Raw genomic sequence first — 17,879 nt, 5'->3', positions numbered from 1 at the left:
TTGCAGCTCAAGGTCATCAATACAAACATTAAGTTGTGCAAATGTTTTTAGACGAATAGAGAAAAGGTTGGAATCATTTTACCAATGCATTTACTAGGGCAGTCTTTCAACAGGGATCACATTACAGCATATGGTCTGATCTCAGCAGAACACTTATGGACTTATGGGAATACAGGACTACTTAACCATTTTAAATATGTCAAAATGTGTTGGTTCTTAATTTAGAAATATGTCCTGTTTTTCAACTCTCTGACTGAAAACCAAAATGTTTATGAATTCATAGAACTTACCAATCAGAACATTCTTTTCTCCTGTATTAACTCTATGAATATATAATGGGGCAATGGTGTCTCAGAAGGTCAGCAGTTTAAAATCCAGTGTATAATGGAGTCCCCTGACCGGCCATCTCAGAGCACCTTTGGACTCCTGAGAAATGCGCTGAATAAGACCAATACATTTAGACACATCAAAACCCTAAACTCTGGGTGAACCAGTGTTAATTACACTTAAAACAGTGAGCACAGAGGCAACAAAATCACATTTGAAAGCCATTTATTGACAAAGTGGCTACATGGGAATTGATTCTTCAACCATCATTTTGAAAATGTACATAAAGTGGATAAAAGAGTCTTTCTGAGAAACCTGTAAACAACAGACCAAAAATGTACAGTATGTCCAGACGTCTTTATCTAAACCAACAACCAGTAACAGGAGTAAACATAAACAAAGCAACATAAAAATCAAAACTTTACAAAAGCTTTATTGAACAGTTAAAAAAGATGTAAAATAGTATCCGAGTCACAACATGCACTGTCTGACATCCAGTTTCTGCATACCCAAGCCTTTCTTTTTGTCAAGATAAGGGATTGTATATTATGAACAACATTGTGTTGTAGTATTTAAAAAAGTGAAGAAAACTAAAATACCAAATGAAACTTTTTTGAACATAGCACAATCCAGCAGATAGAACACATCTTCATTTCCTCTCAAAAGACCTGGAACGACTGTAAATAAAATACAAATTAAATACATGAAACAGTTAAGCCTTTGTGATTCTGTATGTTGAGCAGACAGACAATACAAAATCTCCCACATAAATAAGAAATCCATCTGCAATTGTAAAAGAACATTCAATACCTTCTGGACCTAGAGAGAGACCTCGAGCGCTTGCGGGGCTTTTCCCTCGACAGAGAACGATATCTGCGCCTTTCCCTTGACAGAGACCTGGTAGAAAATAAACCATATTGTAACATTAAATATATAGTGGTAATTAGTCATGAAATAGACTTTTTTTAACTTACCGACTACGGCTGCGACTGCCGCTCCTCCTCCTCGGTGATCTAAGATGTGAATGTAAAAATGGTGGGGAAAAAGTTAAAATAAAGTATGCAACTAAAAGCCACCTGCAAAGGGATTAGGTTAGGTGTAGAAATGTGGCAACAGGTCGGTTATGAAGAATTATTGGTTTGTATGAGCCCCTAAAAAATATGTACAATGGGGATCTGAAAACCAATTCTGCAGCCACATTTAGGACCGTAATCAAAATATTAAGAGAGGTTGGTCAGGTAGTATGTCTAACACTGTATCTTGAGAGATGCATTGCCTTCTGTCTAATTATTAATTATTGACTCCAGGAGTGTTTTTTTACTCTGATGACCAATGTGATTTGAATTTTGTTGACAATCAGTTTTTTTTTAGATTTCTGCAGAACCATAATAATTCTGTCAGAATATAGGCCCATAACTGCTGAGATACAGTTATAAGGCAGCAATGAATGCTACATCAAGGACAAACTACAAAAAGCAGGATAAAAGCAACTTACTATTTGGGGGGGTTTGGGCAAGAAAGAAATGACGGAAAGAAGCCAGACTGATGGAGAGGGAGGTCAAATTGCAGAGAGGATTTGCCACATGATGCAAATGCTGAAATGAAGTTGCTTGGTGGTTTGTTGAATGTTGTTTTTGGGGAGGGATGTAAGCCAAGGGCTGTTCCCGTTGATACTGAAGTTGTTTGGAGATAAGATAAGTAAAGGCGCTGATTGGCTGACAGTGTCAAGTGGACCACTGGCGACTGAATAAGAGTTGAGAAGAGGAGGAGGATGCTGGGGAGGAGCTGCATGCTCAGGAACCATTAGTTGGAGGGACCTGACGGCTGGCGCCTTGGTCATGTGACAACACCAGCCAAGCTGAGAGGGCTCGCTGCTCAGCAGTCAATGATGCTGAAAGAGGGCTAGTTGATTGACTCAGATGGTGAGAAGCGTGGTGACTCTGCAACGGGGTTCACTTTATTAATATAATGCCAACTGAACTTGGTAACAAAATGTACAACTAAAAGGAAGCATCTATAAAAAATATTAGATTAACTTTTTTTTTTCTAAATTACATTCAACGTTTTGGAGAAAAAAAACAAAAAAAACAATGGAGTGACAAGTTACCAATACATCAATCACCAAACGTCACCCCTGCTGAAAATTGTCATTCTCACTGTCAGTAGGGTATAAATATTAAGAGATTTATAGATTATTATCAGAGTAACATGAAAAAGGTGAATACATACCGACGCCTGACTGGAGGACTCCGCCTCCTGAAGTCATCCCGAGGGCGCCTGCCCCAGGACGGAGGTGGGGCACGACTCCTCGAACGCTTCTCTCCAGTGGACAACTCTACACGCACACGACAGCCACACATGGTCCTGCAAAACCCAGTGAGATATTATTGTCCAATAAAAGCAAAATATCAAAAGCACAAATCTTAGGGTCATTTTCACACGTTAGTGCGCTCTGTGGACTGACCCCAGTACACACTAGATTTAATTTTGGTGGATAGAGCCCCGTGGATACACATGCACTCACTTCCCTGGTGCTATACGCAGTGGTCTTTTCTTTCATCTGTGAATATACAGTGAGGACTATGTGCGCTGGTGACAACAGAGAAAACGATTCACAGATTGACCAAGGCTCACCTGTGCAGACAGGCAGGAGGATACGTGTTGCTGATAGGCTTATTAAGTTGATCTAAACTGCCTCATACAGCCAATGTGTTAACCCGCACAAACATGATCTGAACACCTTTTAGCCACTTCTACTCATTCCCATAGGGGTCGGCTGCATTCCCTGCTTCAGAGTGCGAGCGGAACCGCTCTGAGGCCTCCTGTTTCAAGCACTCTCGGACCGGCCTTTTACTGCGGTCCTGAATGCAATTGTCACGTTCACACTGGCCCTAGCACACCACTCTCAGAGCGAATGCCCTTTCATGTCAGATTAACTAGTGGCAGTGTGAAAACGACCTTATGGTCAAAAGTGTGCAAAACATACAATGATACTTTAGCCAAATCAGTATTAAAATGTAAAGAAACTGTTGCACCACTATTAATAAGTGTCTTACATGCAGTAGAGTCAAAATAGCTTGGAGTCAATATTTTAGAATTTAAAATGTCCATTACATCACAGTTTTGCTAAGATGACATTCTTTTGTATCTATTCTATTAGTTGAGGGGTGATGACACAATCCTGATCATTTCATAAAATAATTTTAAACAATGTAAACTAAAGGAGATTTTAAGATGCTAAATACTAAGCTTGGTGTTCATTCAAATTTGACCCTAGTGTAGAAAATGCATTTACCACTAGTGACCCATTTGCTTATCTGTTATAGATGGTTCCACAGCTCATTTGTTTAGTTTTTATATTGTTTTTGCCAACATCTCTATGGATGTTTTGCATATCTTGCCAGTATTATAAGGTTTGATTTCAAGTTCTATAAAAAAACAAATACTGATTAAGACAAAGTACCTCCCATCCAGTTCCCGCACAGCATCAGAAGCATCTCTGGGATCTTCAAACTCTACAAAAGCAAAGCCGGGAGGATTCCTGGCGACCCACACACTTCTCAGAGGACCATAGTACCCAAACGCTCTCTCAAGTTCAGTCTTGTTTCCATTGTTTCCCAAATTTCCAACATAAACCTTGCAGTCAAGGGGACAGTCTCTGTGGAGAGCAGGATCTATGGAAAATACCAAACAGCCTTGAATTTATCCAAAGTAATAATGGACATATTTTGTGATTACATATGATATCATAATTCATTGAATATTTATAGAAGTTTCAAGCGAAATTAAAAATAAAAAAACACACTTTTGACATTCATCTTACCTCCCATTTTGTGGATCAGATTATTCTTGATAAAAATCAAACAATGATTTCCTAAAAAGCAATGCAAAACAGAATAAGTTCAGATTTAGCATCAATTGTCACATAATTTGCAGTCAAATAAAGAAAAGAAACAGTTAACGCTAGATGTGACATTTCTCATTTAGTTTTTGTATACTTACCTATGTTTTATGCCAAATGTCTATGTAGACTTGAAACTAATAAAGGGTTATATTTCGCCTAATTTACATTGAACCTTTTAATTGGTGTAACATTATGTTTGTTTAGAGACGAGGAAAAATTAAATGGTACATAAACAGCTACAAGACCGAAATGCAAGCTAGGCAAGCTAAAGATGTCTCCAAAAACATTTTCTTTACCAAATTTGTAGTGTGTCTATAAATGCATAACACACAATAAGTTTACAAAACATTGTATTCGATCTTTAAATCCGTACCTTATTTGTGGCCAGCAGACTTTACAGCACGACCACGCGTAGATGTCCCTCAGGTGTTAGCATCTGGAGCTAGCACAATTTGCGTCACAGGGAGGGGGCCGAGAAGGATTTCGAGTATTTCTCGGTCTTAGTGCCCCACCTACTGTACAGGAGTAGACTAGTTCAACCGATCAACAACATAAAAAAAAAAAAAAAAAAAAAATAGGCGGGTACATGGGTCTACTTCAAAAGCAATTCAGGATGATCTATAATAAAGGCTAACCCACCACCATCCATGCTCCACGCATGCTCACCGCACAGGTACTTCAAATGTTTTTGTCTGCTCTTGTTGTTTTGTTGTTTTTTGTTATGGATTATATTTTCTGTATTTAACGTGTCTCTTCCAGGCTAATATATATATATATATATATATATATATATATATATATATATATATATATATATATATATATATATATATATATATATAATACATTTTTCAGCTATCATGGTGAATGACTGCTTTTCTGTAGGGCTAATTACCACTGCAGTTATAATTACTCTGGGTTTAGCCCGGAAATAGGTAAATGTGGTATAGGCAGTAAAGCTTATGAAACTTTCAGTGGGTCATAAATTATCCAAGGCAAATTAGCTTGTTTATAGTTTGTATAGTTTGTTTACACCATACAAGGGTGTGAGCTGCACATCACAATTTGTTTTTTAAAGTTAGTGTAGTGTAGTAGTGAGTTCAGACAAGACATTGTGGGAATATTATTAGTGTCTGAAGATTTAATAATACCAGGCAGTACCAGGAGTCAAATTGACTGTAATGTAATGTATAACAACCATAAAAATAAATTGGGTATTTTTCACCTTTATTTAACCAACACCTGACCCACTTTATATTGTTTGATGTTCACTTCAGCAACAGTTCAAAAGGTCACCAGGCACACAATACATGGGGTTAAAAAGCCAATGCCAATCAATGAACTATATTGTGATAAAGTAATATTGGCTTATATGTAACCAAGTTTCTGTAACTACATACACAGTTGCAATTTAATAAAGTTTAGTTATACAAAGGTGCCTAAATAAACCTATATACAACAAACCTAATTAAAAATAATAGAAAATAGAGGCAACAATAAAGGCTCTGGTTACTTATTATAGTTATAAAACATATAACACAAACAGAACCATAAGTTATTATTAGGTTTTTACATTTTTATTTTATATTTTTAATGTTTACTGGATACATTTTGAGCTAGTACTATAGTGCAAGGTACATGAGTCACTGAAAAGATTACTGTGATGAACCTAGGACACAAACAAAGAAAATTATATTCCTCGTGTTTATTTTGGTCGCCATGTTTGAACACCCAACCCCCTGTTTTCCAGTCTATCTTATACTCACTGGTACATGCTATCTCTTCATAAAAAACCTAGATAGTTGTCTATTTTCTCTGTCTCTGCTGTCAGGGGATCCTCACTTTAGCCGCTGATTTGAAACATCTACTTCCTCTCGCAGTCACAGTTGAGGGCAGTGTGTTTTTCAATCAGATTAGTACAGCACATTCTGTTCTGTTTGACTTCCTGATGACGGCGCAGGCTGCTGTATCCCTGAGTGAACCCGTCCCACGTGCTGCTGGTTACACACTGACACTCATTCACACAGGGAAGACTAGCTTGCCAGACTGAACTCAGCACAAAACAGTGAGTCACATATCAACGGCTCAAAAACAGCATGGATGTTGTTGACATAGAAAATGATGAAGATTTATGTAATGTAAAGCAATTGATAACATGTTTACAAACCTTCAGCCTCCAGTTATAGGCATCATTTTAAGGACTTTTCACAAGTTCAAAAGATAGGACATTGTGTTTTAAATTGATAATTGCTATGCAAACAATCCAAAATTTTAATCATTCTATCATAAACCTGCAAGACTTATAGACACAGGGCTACTAGAAAATAGATTTTTTTAGCAAAGTACTTTTATTGTCTTCTAAAAGGCATGCATATTGGCATGGTAAAACCAAACTTTTTTACTGTACGCACAATAAATTAGATTATACATCAAAAGAACAGTACATTCTTTCTATAATAAAGTTCTCATTTGTGAAACCTGCTAAATGCTGTTGTTTGCTCTTGATCCAATTATTTGTTACAATGTTAAAAGCTAGACCTTTATTCTGTATTGAATAGTTCTGTAGAAACTCTTTGCCCAAATATTTAGCACAACTGCTAAGAACATTCATGAAACAATATGTCCCAAAATGCTTTAGTTTGCTTAGTTTGAAAAAAATAAAAATAAAAATCAAACCTATAATATATAATAGGTCTACTACAAAATGAAATACATTTGGTGGAAAACAAGGCTATTGAAGCACTAAAGTGTGTAGACTGCACACTAAGTTTGGTTCTTGTGCAGAGAAAAACATGAACTGAATATCAAATGCTCTCTGCTGGGGTGAACTGGGGACACCCTTAATGCCATTGTCCCCCACAAGTCTTGAAATGTGCAGCATGTAATTTAGCTAGATGGGGATAGCAAATTGCTCACATAACAAGTCAGATCTGTGGAGAGGTGACCTGCATACAGTGAGAATGTATGAATGCTTTGCAAAGAACAAACAAAAAAGAAAAAAATAATTGAAGTGCAATATTCATTTAATTTCATATTCCAGACAAAACAGTTACTTGATGGAGACAAACTAGTGGCAAATCATCACCAGAAAGAGAAAAGTCACAGTGTGCATCATAATTAGTGATTATGGCATTGCCATAATTATAAGTCTGCTTTTGTAAAGCATGTCATTTTTTAATATTTTGGCATATATTTAGGCTACATATTGCATGTATAGTTATGCAAAACAAATATGCTTCTGCAAAACAGCTTTTTCCTGCAGCACAACATTCTTTGAATAAACAAAAAAACTGAGTGGTATCATAGTTGAAAATGTATGAATGCTTCTATATACAGTACAGTGATTATATGCCTACTATGGTTATATGAAATCTTAAAATGGTCAGTGCGCTGTGTCCTCAGTTCACCTCCACATGTGTAGAGACACTTTTTCTAACATTAGTTTTATTTCTTGTAATTTCATCCTCTGCATGTACACGAGAGGAAGCAGCCAAACGAGGACACCGCAGCGAGCGTGTGAAAACAAACACATCGCCGAGTGAGGCTGCAAAGTGCACACTATTCTCAGAAGGTATTTAAACCGCATATTATTTAGGAATGCTCTAGACTGTGATGGATGATTTGCATGTCCATCACAGTCTAGAGCATTAAGCTATAATTACAAATACAATTGTCAAAGTAATTGATAACCAGATACTAATGAAATGAGTAAACTAATTTAAGCATGTGTTGATATGAACACTCTTGGAAAAGCACACACTTTTTCAGTAAGGGCTTGTGCGTCAGTGCTGTTCTTTAAAAGTTGCATTTTTTGCAAGTTTTGTGTGCAAGATTTGCTTTTCCTAATCTTCTGAATTTAACACTGGGTTTGAACAGCCTCCCCTGAAGCATGCCGAGTCAGGTTCACGCGCATTATGTCACCTTTATTATTAACAAGATCATTGTGTTCCCTTCTGCTGGATGTCTGCCTTCAGCGTGAGGCCAAACATTGTCCTCAAGTCTGCAAGAGCTCAAGCAACAACTGTTTTTCAGTCTATACAACTATACAACTCTTTCAGTCTATACAACTAATATTAGGAAGATTATTACTCCTTAAGTGGGCAAGATAATTTAGATTCTGTTCATGTGCATATTTGGGCTATAGTCAATCAAATATATATATATATATATATATATATATATATATATATATATATATATATATATATATATATATATATATATATATATATATATATATATATATATATATATATATATATATATATAATTGAAATGAGATCAACTTAAGGATAAGAACATTCTGTCACTGCATTAGCAGAATCAAAAACAGAACACTCGATGCTTGGAGCGCTGTAGTATACAATGTGAGAAGACATTAAAGGGTTGGTTCCAGCATGTTTTATTGCACACTTAACCATTGGCAGCTTCAGTCTATTTCTGTCTTTAGTGACATGAGTTTTTAACATATCACACTGATATTTCACCATCTCTGCAGTTCAGACAGGAGAACATGGAGATAGTTCAGAAGTCTGTGAATATAATAACAGTATAATGGCATCTTAAACGAGCATTTACACTCAGGATAAATATTTGGTTCATATCACATAGCCCATTTAATGTAATATCTGTAAATTGTAGCTTACATTTTATTTTTAACAATTATAAATATTATTAAATGTATAGGCAGAGGCCAGCGCTGTTTTCAATACACTAAATAAAATAAAATAAAAAAGCCTATAGATTTGAAATGATATGGCTGATATTTGATTTAGACTAGCCTACATTTTTTTGTTTAGCAAATAAAACAAAGCTATTGCTGGGTTCCAGATGACATCACATATGTGTATAGCCTAAAAGCCTATTAAGAGCCTATAGACTGTAATGGGGGGGACAGATAAAACTGCTGCCTATTGTTGTCACTGTCTATCACCACGTAGGCTACATTTTAGGATTTTATTTTTGGATATTTCTTATTAAAATACCTACTATCAGTTGTGAAATCTCTCGCCGTCCGCATAGTAGGCACATTTTACAATCTGAAAGCGACGATAAAGATGAACTAGACCATTAAAGGCGCATTTAGAGTCAAGTCAATAACACAACCACATAAACGGAGCTTTCCATTGAGCCTAAATTTGACTCTTAACAGAAACAATATGTAACATAGGCCAAATCAGTAAAGCAGCTGGTATCCTTAAATAACCCAAGTGTCGAAATCCCTACCTTCAAGTTCAAATAAGTTTTAGCAGCCGAAAGGCATTTGCACATAAAGAATAAGGTCTCCGGTAAACTGGCTAACAAGGTGGTGTTAGAGTCTAGTTTTAATCTGTTTCTTTCGTATATTGGTGTCCATTATCCCGCAGCTTTATATGGTGCAATAACCGTTTTTCTGTCGGTGGTGTCCGCGCTCCTGTCCCGTCTGTGCGCCTGGCTCTCTCTGGTCTAAAACAGGGCGCACACAGTGTTCTTGGTGATATGTGTAGTCAGCTGGTCGGAAAGGACAGCCCGCCGCGGTACACACTGTTCCCGGCTCGGTCTGGCACGGAACGGGTTACAGCAGGGTCAGGCTACGTGTATATTGGTACAAAGTGTTCTCATCAGCGGCGGCGGTACAGCTACAGTACAGCCGGAACATTGTGTTACTTAGTGGCTGCTTTCCAAGACCTGCCCTTAATTTTACTCTGAACGCCCTCCCACATCTCCAGTGTGGTCCCTCCCTCTGTCCCTCTGCTGTGTGGCTCCTCTGCTCTACTATAGCTGTGGCATTTTAAACTCTGAGCTCAATGTGATCACTATAGCGGCACGTTTACCTCACACCAGCCTATTCGTGTCTACTGCTACCGCTTCTTACGCACACGAGGATCAAGGATACGGCGTAAAGGAGACAGGGGCCGGTTTACACATGTGCAGAACATTTAGTACCCTGGATCTCAGTGAACTCACGCGCGCTACGAGCGCACGAGGAGCCGGTTCCACACACATCTCCGGGACGATTGAACACTGAGAATTAAACACAATGTAAGTTATATTTTTTCATTATGCATGTGATTTGTTGAATTTGTTTTATAAAGGCTGTATTTAATGTGCCGTTATTATAGAAAAGTAGGCTAATATAAAGAAAGCATACGTGTATGTAGGTTATAGCCTACACTTTACAAATTGAAAAGGCAACCTGAATGTCTTAAATGAGGCATTTCTGTAGTTTCTTGCTTTGTGATGAGCCTTACTATGGCTCTGGATTTTTAGGTTACAGCTGTGACCACTGTGGAGTGAAATACGGCCTGATAACAATACATGTGCTTTCTGTTTATATGGGTGATTTTTCATTCAAAGTACAACATGAGTCTTTAGGCTTATGTGCACCCATAGAATATGACAGTTTCCATAACTAGTTTGTTTTTATAACTGGGTTAATAGTGCTGGTTCATGTTTTCCTGGAGACTTCTTTGAGACAAACATATACACACAATATAATTATATGTCCTAAATTATATGGAGAGTTGTACACAAAGCTCACATTAAATTATGGGGAAAATGCTGCTTTGATATTGGATATGGTTCAGAAAGTCCCTGGGATGATTCATGCTATATTAAGGTGCTAACTAAGAACAGAAAGACAAACATTTATAAAATAATTGTCAGTATTTTACCTACAGTCAACTTTGATAATTTACTAACAATTTTGGACAGCTCAGAGATGTTCCAGAGGCAAGTTTACTGTTACATTTAATTCCCTAAATCTAAAACAGCTTGGCTTAATTTGTTTCCATCCAGTAGACAGTTGAAGCCTCTAGGCTGTAAATGCCGGTTATGTCAGAGTGCTGTAGATGCCTTTAAAACAGTGTGTTCTTCCTCACATGTGCATATATGAATCAGCTGGGAGACAGAATGTACTGATACACCGTGTGCTGAGCTGCTGTGGTCTTCAGCTCATTGTGTTCCTGCATTCCTCAAAAGGGTATCAGAGTAGAACTACATGCTTATCTAGGGCACAAACTGTTTTATAGGCTTGTTTATTCCCAGAACAAGTGTTTTTGTTTTTTTGGTTTTTTTTAACACAGGTGTCACATATTCTATATCTATTTAAAATCATAACTTTTACAATTTAGTATGTAAAATTTTACAGTCCATTGAAACAAATAATGAATTTGACTAGTAGTTACTAATCCAATGTTTCTGCTGCTCTGAAGCCTAATAGAGTTAATTCAAATTAATACAAGAATAACTTGATTCATAATGAAGAATGTATATCAGAGAAATGTATTTAATAATTTACAATTAAGATTTTTTTCTTTAGTATTTAAACTTTTGTACAGTTTGTGCCAAACCACAACCTTTGAAAAGAGTAATATGCAAATCCAGTTGCTTTTATTAAACTTGAATATATGCAACCAATGGTTATTGTCATTCAAACAAGTAGTCTGTGTTCCTTTTCCAAACCCGTGAAAGGAGAGGATCGTATTAAGTCGTATACATATCCAAATTAATTTGCCAATTTGCCAATCACTGCACTGTAGGAGGGAGAAAATTTGCTCCCAGAAAGCAAAATCTGAAAGAAAAGAGTAAAAAGACACAAGCTGTTTGCTGGCATAATCAATATTGGTGTCTCCTTTGAATATAAGCTGTTTTAAATTCGTTATATTCCTGTTTATAAGAACATTGTATTTTGTTAAACTCAACACTCACAGTAAACAAAAAACCCTGAATGACACACTGTATGTAAGATGTCCCCATACTGATATAATTAGTCCTTAGCTGGAAACCATGACATGCGGGAACATTGTGTCCAGTGATGTTTAGGTACACGGTGACACACGTTACATCTGAAAAAAAAAAAGCAGTGAAAGAGAGAGTAATCTACAGGATGAGAGGGAGAAGTGGCCCCCACAGTGAAGAAGACATGGACATTTTGTACTGTGCCTTTTGTTGAGAAGCTTAGACTGGGAACAGTTGATCTGACAGAGTGACAAACTGAACCACAAACAGCGTGTGGACATATCAGGTGGACTCACTCAACCTATTAACCTGAACAAGACAGGAACATATCCCAGAAAAGCTTTTATTCATCTTACCAAATATGAAAATGACATCAACATATTGCATCATATTGAGTTTTACAGGAAACCGCTGATGTGAGGGTGATGACTTCAAGGAACTGGACTGTTCAGTAACAGTTTAGACATCATTGAATTGCATTTGTTTATTAGAAATAGTGTCTGGAGGGGATGAAAAGAATGACACAAAGGTGCTTTTTCTTTTGCACATTCTGTCCTTGAACAAAGTCTCCAGTCATCAGTACACGGTGAGACCTGGGACTACTCACGTTACTGCAGTACACTCTCCTTTCTCCTTAACTGAGGAGACAAATCAGAAAAATATGTAAATAAAACAACAATTTATCATAATGGAGTTATATATAAAACGTTTAGTTTTAACATTTTAAAGAGATAGATAAATTATAAAAATGATTACCAATCGATGCAATATGATCTAACACAAAGCCTTATAGAGTAATGTACTGCTGACTTGGTTTACGGCTTAAACAAACGGTTTATATTGCAGTTTATGTTCCTTGGTGTGTGGCACAGTGGCTGAGTGACTAACTCTTGGGTATAGGATTCTCGGGACAGATAGGGCATTACTGTGTTTTGTTTGTACGTATTCTCTGTGGATGGGTTTCCTCTGGGTACTCTGGTTTACCCCATCAACCTCAAACATACACAATAGGCTCCGGCCATAGAACATTTCAGTCTGAAAACAGTATCCTAAAATATAATAATGATATGATATTATAATTATAAATATATTATTATTTCTTGTTTAACAGCAAATGTAAGTGTTTACCTTTAGTTTAATACAGTGGACATGATTAAATACAGAAAATAATGATTGGCAAATTGCAACAAGTTTAATTTGTTAGATATTTGATTTCTTTTAGGCAGACAACTTTTCCTAAAAACAAATGTAATTATCATTATCAAAGTAAGTCTAATATCACCATTTGAAACAGATGTGCATTGGTGCCAATAAAACATTTAGCCTGGTAGATTACCAGTCTAAAAGTTAGGTGTTGTAATTATTACTTAACAGGCCAGTTGTTAAGTGTCAAATATATCATTTCAACAACACTACCACACACAATTTAACAGCTGTGGTTGAATCCATGCCAGCCGGAATTACCATCTCCCAATAATCTCCCAATAGTGTCTGCCAGCATGCTTAACATAGCAAACTTACTTTTGCATTATCTCCCAACAATGTCAAGATTTTGGAGCGGTCTGACTGCACTTACTGGCAGCTACAATGTGCCAGTGTATGGGGATGAGAGAGGCGACCGTTAGTGGTTGTAACGGGTTTATAGTCCAGGAAAAAAGACATTTTTGTTCCTTAGATCAAGTGCGGAAGTGGAGCCCGATGCAGAAACATTTGAAGTGGTTTCGGGTTCATTCAGGGACAGTAAATGAGCTAACATTGTTTCATTTATGGCACAGGTTTTCAAAAAACAAGGACCTTTTTGATTTGTTTTCTTCATTACTAAATACACTTTGCTGGACATTTGAACATAATTTTCTCAGCTGTATAATTCTGTTTGAAAAGATTGAAAGATTAAAAGTGCACTGTCTCCATGGAGTTGTTATTGCTGTGCCTAGAATGTTCCACAGTATGCCTGATGTATCTATCTTGCATTTAACCAAATGCAAGTGTTTTATCACTAAATACACCTTAAAAATCACGCGCACATTCTTACTGTAATGATCAGAAATCTGATGTTATGAGGTACACTAGACTTAGGCAACAAAATAGAACAATAGATCCTGCAACCCACTTTAGCAGCAGTTTACAGTTGTGTGGATTGTTACATCAGATTGAGATAACCATGGCTTTTTAAACATGAAAAAAAACAAGATATAATGTTTTTTGTACAATGGGCTCAAGGTTCCTGTGAATCTGTGCCAATTTAGTTGTTCCCTCTAAATAGAATCTTACATAAAGTTGTTATAAAAATCTTTTCAAGATCGTGACTTCCCTGGCCACCTCCACAAATTAGATTATACAATATTGCTTTACCATCTGCTGGAATAATGTTTCTGTGAATTTTGTTTTTCAGTCTAAAAGTGAAATATCAAGTCAGTGAAGATGACGACTGACCAGGATTTGCCCTTGGATAGTCAGACTTTACCGGCAACATTTGTCTCAAAGGGCATCGATATAACACCGAAGAAAGACCAAGGACTTATCAAGGTATTTATTATTTAGTAGTGGAAATCCTAAATACATACTTGCATAATAGTTCTTAAGAAATATGATTTTAGAAATTTTGTAGGGAATGTTATTATTGTGATTGCCAATGATAAGCTTGGGTCTATTTAACCAAGACTTCTACAGCCAGTCCTTTGTCAGGAAAAAGCACGTGGTTTGGAGCAGAGTTCAGACAGGCAGCATATGTTGGACTATTTCTTGTGTTAAATGGCACATATTAGAAAGTCTGTCTTGTTTATATCTGGTAATTAATAATGAAAACCTTTTTATTATTTTTAATGAGGGGAAAAATCTAATGCAAAACTTTGATAAATGACTATATATAAAAGCTTTTGCCATATCAACTATTCCTAAGACCAGTATTAAACTTGAACTTGAATAGGACAAAACCATGAAACCTGTGAATGCATCTTAAATGTGAATGGATTGATCTGTAATTTGGCTTTTATGTTTTCAGGTTGTGAAGCGCCAGGGACAGAATGGCGAGCGCCCTATGATCGGAGACAAAGTAACTGTACATTACACAGGGAAGTTACTCACCGGGAAAACCTTTGACAGCAGCCGAGAGCGCAAAGAGTCTTTTAGCTTCAATGTGGGAAAAGGTATGTGACTGTTCTGCAAAATATTCATGTTTCTGCTTCGTCATATTGTGATATATGTATAACCTTTTGAGTATTTGTATGGGAAAGCACTGCATCTCCTCCTAACAGCATTACTTTGCCTGATAGCTTTAGCCTTTATCAACATTTAGTCTAGGTTGTTTAGATCATATATAGGTATATTGTTAACTTAGATTTCTTTTTTCTGTCAAGTATATATAGTGCAGTTCATATTTGTACTCAAGTAAAAGAACAGTTACATGACAAAAATGTACTCAATTAGTATCGTGAGTATTTGTAATTAGTAGAGTGTAGCCCTATGTATAGTATACCCTGCATTATCTCCAATGTCCTTTGAGTGCTGTACTGCTTCTTTCATTTTGTATAAAAGCATTTTAGATATAAATGTGCAAAGTTACTCAAATGGTCTAATTCTACTACCCGATTTGGTCCTGACCCACTTATTATAAGATGAATATAAACAGTTACTACTATGTTATGTAGTGCATTATAAAACACGTTCCTTTCCAGAGCATAGCATTAAACTCATCTCTCTCCATTTAAATAGGTAGCACAACTAGACCAAGTTATAGGTCAGATCTGTGGATAGATGACCAAAGTCACAGTAACCATGTATGTTTTTCAAGGGTCTTTTTAGCAATAAATGGCCTGTGATTAAATAAAAGCAAGAAATTAGTTTAATGTCATATTGTGGAATAAAGCAATAACATCCTCATGGTAACAAGCAGGTAGAGGACCCTCCACCAGAAAAGTTACGTAGTGCACCTACCTTAATGTAGTTGATGATTAAATACAATACTGTGACTATTTAAACTACATTTTATCTCTATGTCTGTGCGAAACCCTCTGTGGAAAAATGCTGATCTCTCATTTAACAGCTATATCTAATAATGTATTTTATATTGTTTTTTTCTCTCTCAGGCCAAGTGCTGAAGGCGTGGGATATTGGTGTGTTGTCTATGCAGAGAGGAGAGGTGTCCATGTTGTTGTGTAAGCCTGAATACGCCTATGGATGTGCTGGGAATCCGGAAAAGATCCCTCCCAACTCCACTGTCATTTTTGAGGTAGATGCATTTTCACATCCATTGCAATTTAGAGTTTAAGTGCAGTGGGTCTGTAAATGTAGAATGTGAAGCTTTTTACTGCTATGGTCTTAAAAGGAGAATATTAAGGGCTCCTGCAGCTTCACATAGCTATATATTAGGTGTTCATCAGTAGAAGTAATAGTTCACTCTCCTTCACTCTAAAATGATTTGAATTCATAATTAATCTGGATTTCAGTACTTTTGACACTTGTCACTGATTACAAGATATATAGATATATATACTGTAGCTTGAATAAAGAAAAAAAAAATATCAAAAGTTTCTTACAACATTGGGACATAATTTGTTTTGAAAATCAGAAGGTGAATACTGATGTTGTGTCTTTGGGCAAGATTCTTAACCCCCCTTTCCCTTATTATCTGCATACACCAGTGTATGAGTGCACATATGAATGTGTGTGTAATGCTTTGAGTGCCTTGAAGGTAGAAAAGTACTATATACATGTGACTATTTACTAGTTACTAGAAATTAATTTAGATATTCTGAATTTAAATAGGCTTCTTACTCATAGACATCGCTATTCCCTCTGTGTAAATAATGCATAGTCCTTATATCAACATTCATGCTTTTCAGTCAAACTGGCAAGCGTCCAATGTCTTTGAAGTTAACATAGAAATACTTTGTTGTGTTCAATTTAAAATCATTGAGTCATATTTTCATCGTTCATTAGTCACTTTTATTAGAAGCACCTTTCTGTATTACCAGTTTGTTGTCGTAACATATGTGTGTGTTATGCAGCTTTGAGCCTTGATCTTTATCTTGTCTGTTATGATTCATCACAATATTACTTCGTAGAGAAATTGAATACTTGACCCTGATCCTGTGTCATGTGCTGTTACAAGATGTACTCTCTCTAATTATGGCCATTCAGAAGGGTGGGAATGAGCACATTTCAATGTTCTGTGTAATATCTTGCGTATTTCTTGTTTAATTGTATGGAATGATTGAATATACAGTATTTTAAACTGCCTCAAGGTTATTGTAGAAAGCCTGTGTTGGTTACCATTTGTTTGACTGTGGAATTGTTGAAAGCATTACATACTTGTAACATTTTTTCTTAAGTGACATAGTTTCTATAGTGGTGGTTTTATAGGTTTTATGATGTTGTGTGATTAAAAAAAAGAAGGACATTGGGTCATATTAAAAAGTTGTGAAATTGGTCAGTTGTTAGACTCTCTCTTTGGGTTGCTCATTTTAATTAGTGCCTATCAGGCTCAATTGTAAATATGTTTCAACAGATGGAGCTGCTGAACTTTGAGGGTGAGTTGTTGACAGACGACGGGGGCATCATGAGAAGAATCAAGGTCAAAGGGGACGGCTTCCTAAGTCCAAACGATGGAGCAACTGTTCATGGTAAATCTCATTTCTTTCATCAGGATAATTATGATGTTATGGCAAATTATAAATAATTCAGCCAGGAGAGACCTATTATACAAATGAGTGCTTTGCAAAGACTACTTTACATAATAACCCCATTAAACCCCAACAAGTTGAGATGCAGTGCAGGGAGATATAGATTTGTTAGAGAAAATACATTCACTTTAACATGTTATTGATGTTATGATACAGTGATTAATGAAAGGACAATATCATACTAGAACACACTAGAACTTATAATAATAATAATAATAATAATAATAATAATAATTATTATTATTATT

At 36.3% G+C, this 17,879-nt stretch overlaps 2 protein-coding genes across 3 annotated transcripts in view; one reads left to right on the top strand and one right to left on the bottom strand.

Annotated features, from left to right (window-relative positions):
- Nucleotides 1–535: 535 nt before the first annotated feature.
- Nucleotides 536–4,759, bottom strand: srsf3a (serine and arginine rich splicing factor 3a). The gene is made up of 7 exons (XM_033966862.2): nucleotides 4,605–4,759; nucleotides 4,151–4,201; nucleotides 3,791–4,001; nucleotides 2,557–2,691; nucleotides 1,302–1,340; nucleotides 1,138–1,224; nucleotides 536–1,004 (listed from the first exon to the last, which is right to left on the bottom strand). The coding sequence occupies exons 2-7, from the start codon at nucleotides 4,155–4,157 to the stop codon at nucleotides 977–979; spliced, it is 507 nt and encodes a 168-aa protein (XP_033822753.1). The 5' UTR covers nucleotides 4,158–4,201; nucleotides 4,605–4,759; the 3' UTR covers nucleotides 536–976.
- A 2,956-nt stretch (nucleotides 4,760–7,715) lies between these two features.
- The window catches only part of fkbp5 (FKBP prolyl isomerase 5), a 52,179-nt gene continuing 42,015 nt past the window's right edge, over nucleotides 7,716–17,879 (top strand). Inside the window, exons 1-5 of one of the 2 annotated variants that reach the window (XM_033966151.2) lie at nucleotides 7,716–7,802; nucleotides 14,343–14,476; nucleotides 14,952–15,096; nucleotides 16,036–16,178; nucleotides 17,457–17,571. In XM_033966151.2, the coding sequence (XP_033822042.1) occupies nucleotides 14,372–14,476; nucleotides 14,952–15,096; nucleotides 16,036–16,178; nucleotides 17,457–17,571 (508 nt within the window). In that variant the 5' untranslated portion in view covers nucleotides 7,716–7,802; nucleotides 14,343–14,371. Of the gene's footprint in view, nucleotides 7,803–9,944; nucleotides 10,253–14,342; nucleotides 14,477–14,951; nucleotides 15,097–16,035; nucleotides 16,179–17,456; nucleotides 17,572–17,879 lie in introns of those variants that run through there. The other variant, XM_033966149.2, reaches the window with a different exon arrangement.

This window comes from Periophthalmus magnuspinnatus, chromosome 5 (genome assembly GCF_009829125.3).
Source record: "Periophthalmus magnuspinnatus isolate fPerMag1 chromosome 5, fPerMag1.2.pri, whole genome shotgun sequence".
In the NCBI taxonomy this organism is placed as follows: Eukaryota; Metazoa; Chordata; class Actinopteri; order Gobiiformes; family Gobiidae; genus Periophthalmus; species Periophthalmus magnuspinnatus.
This window is presented reverse-complemented; position numbering and strand designations above follow the sequence as displayed.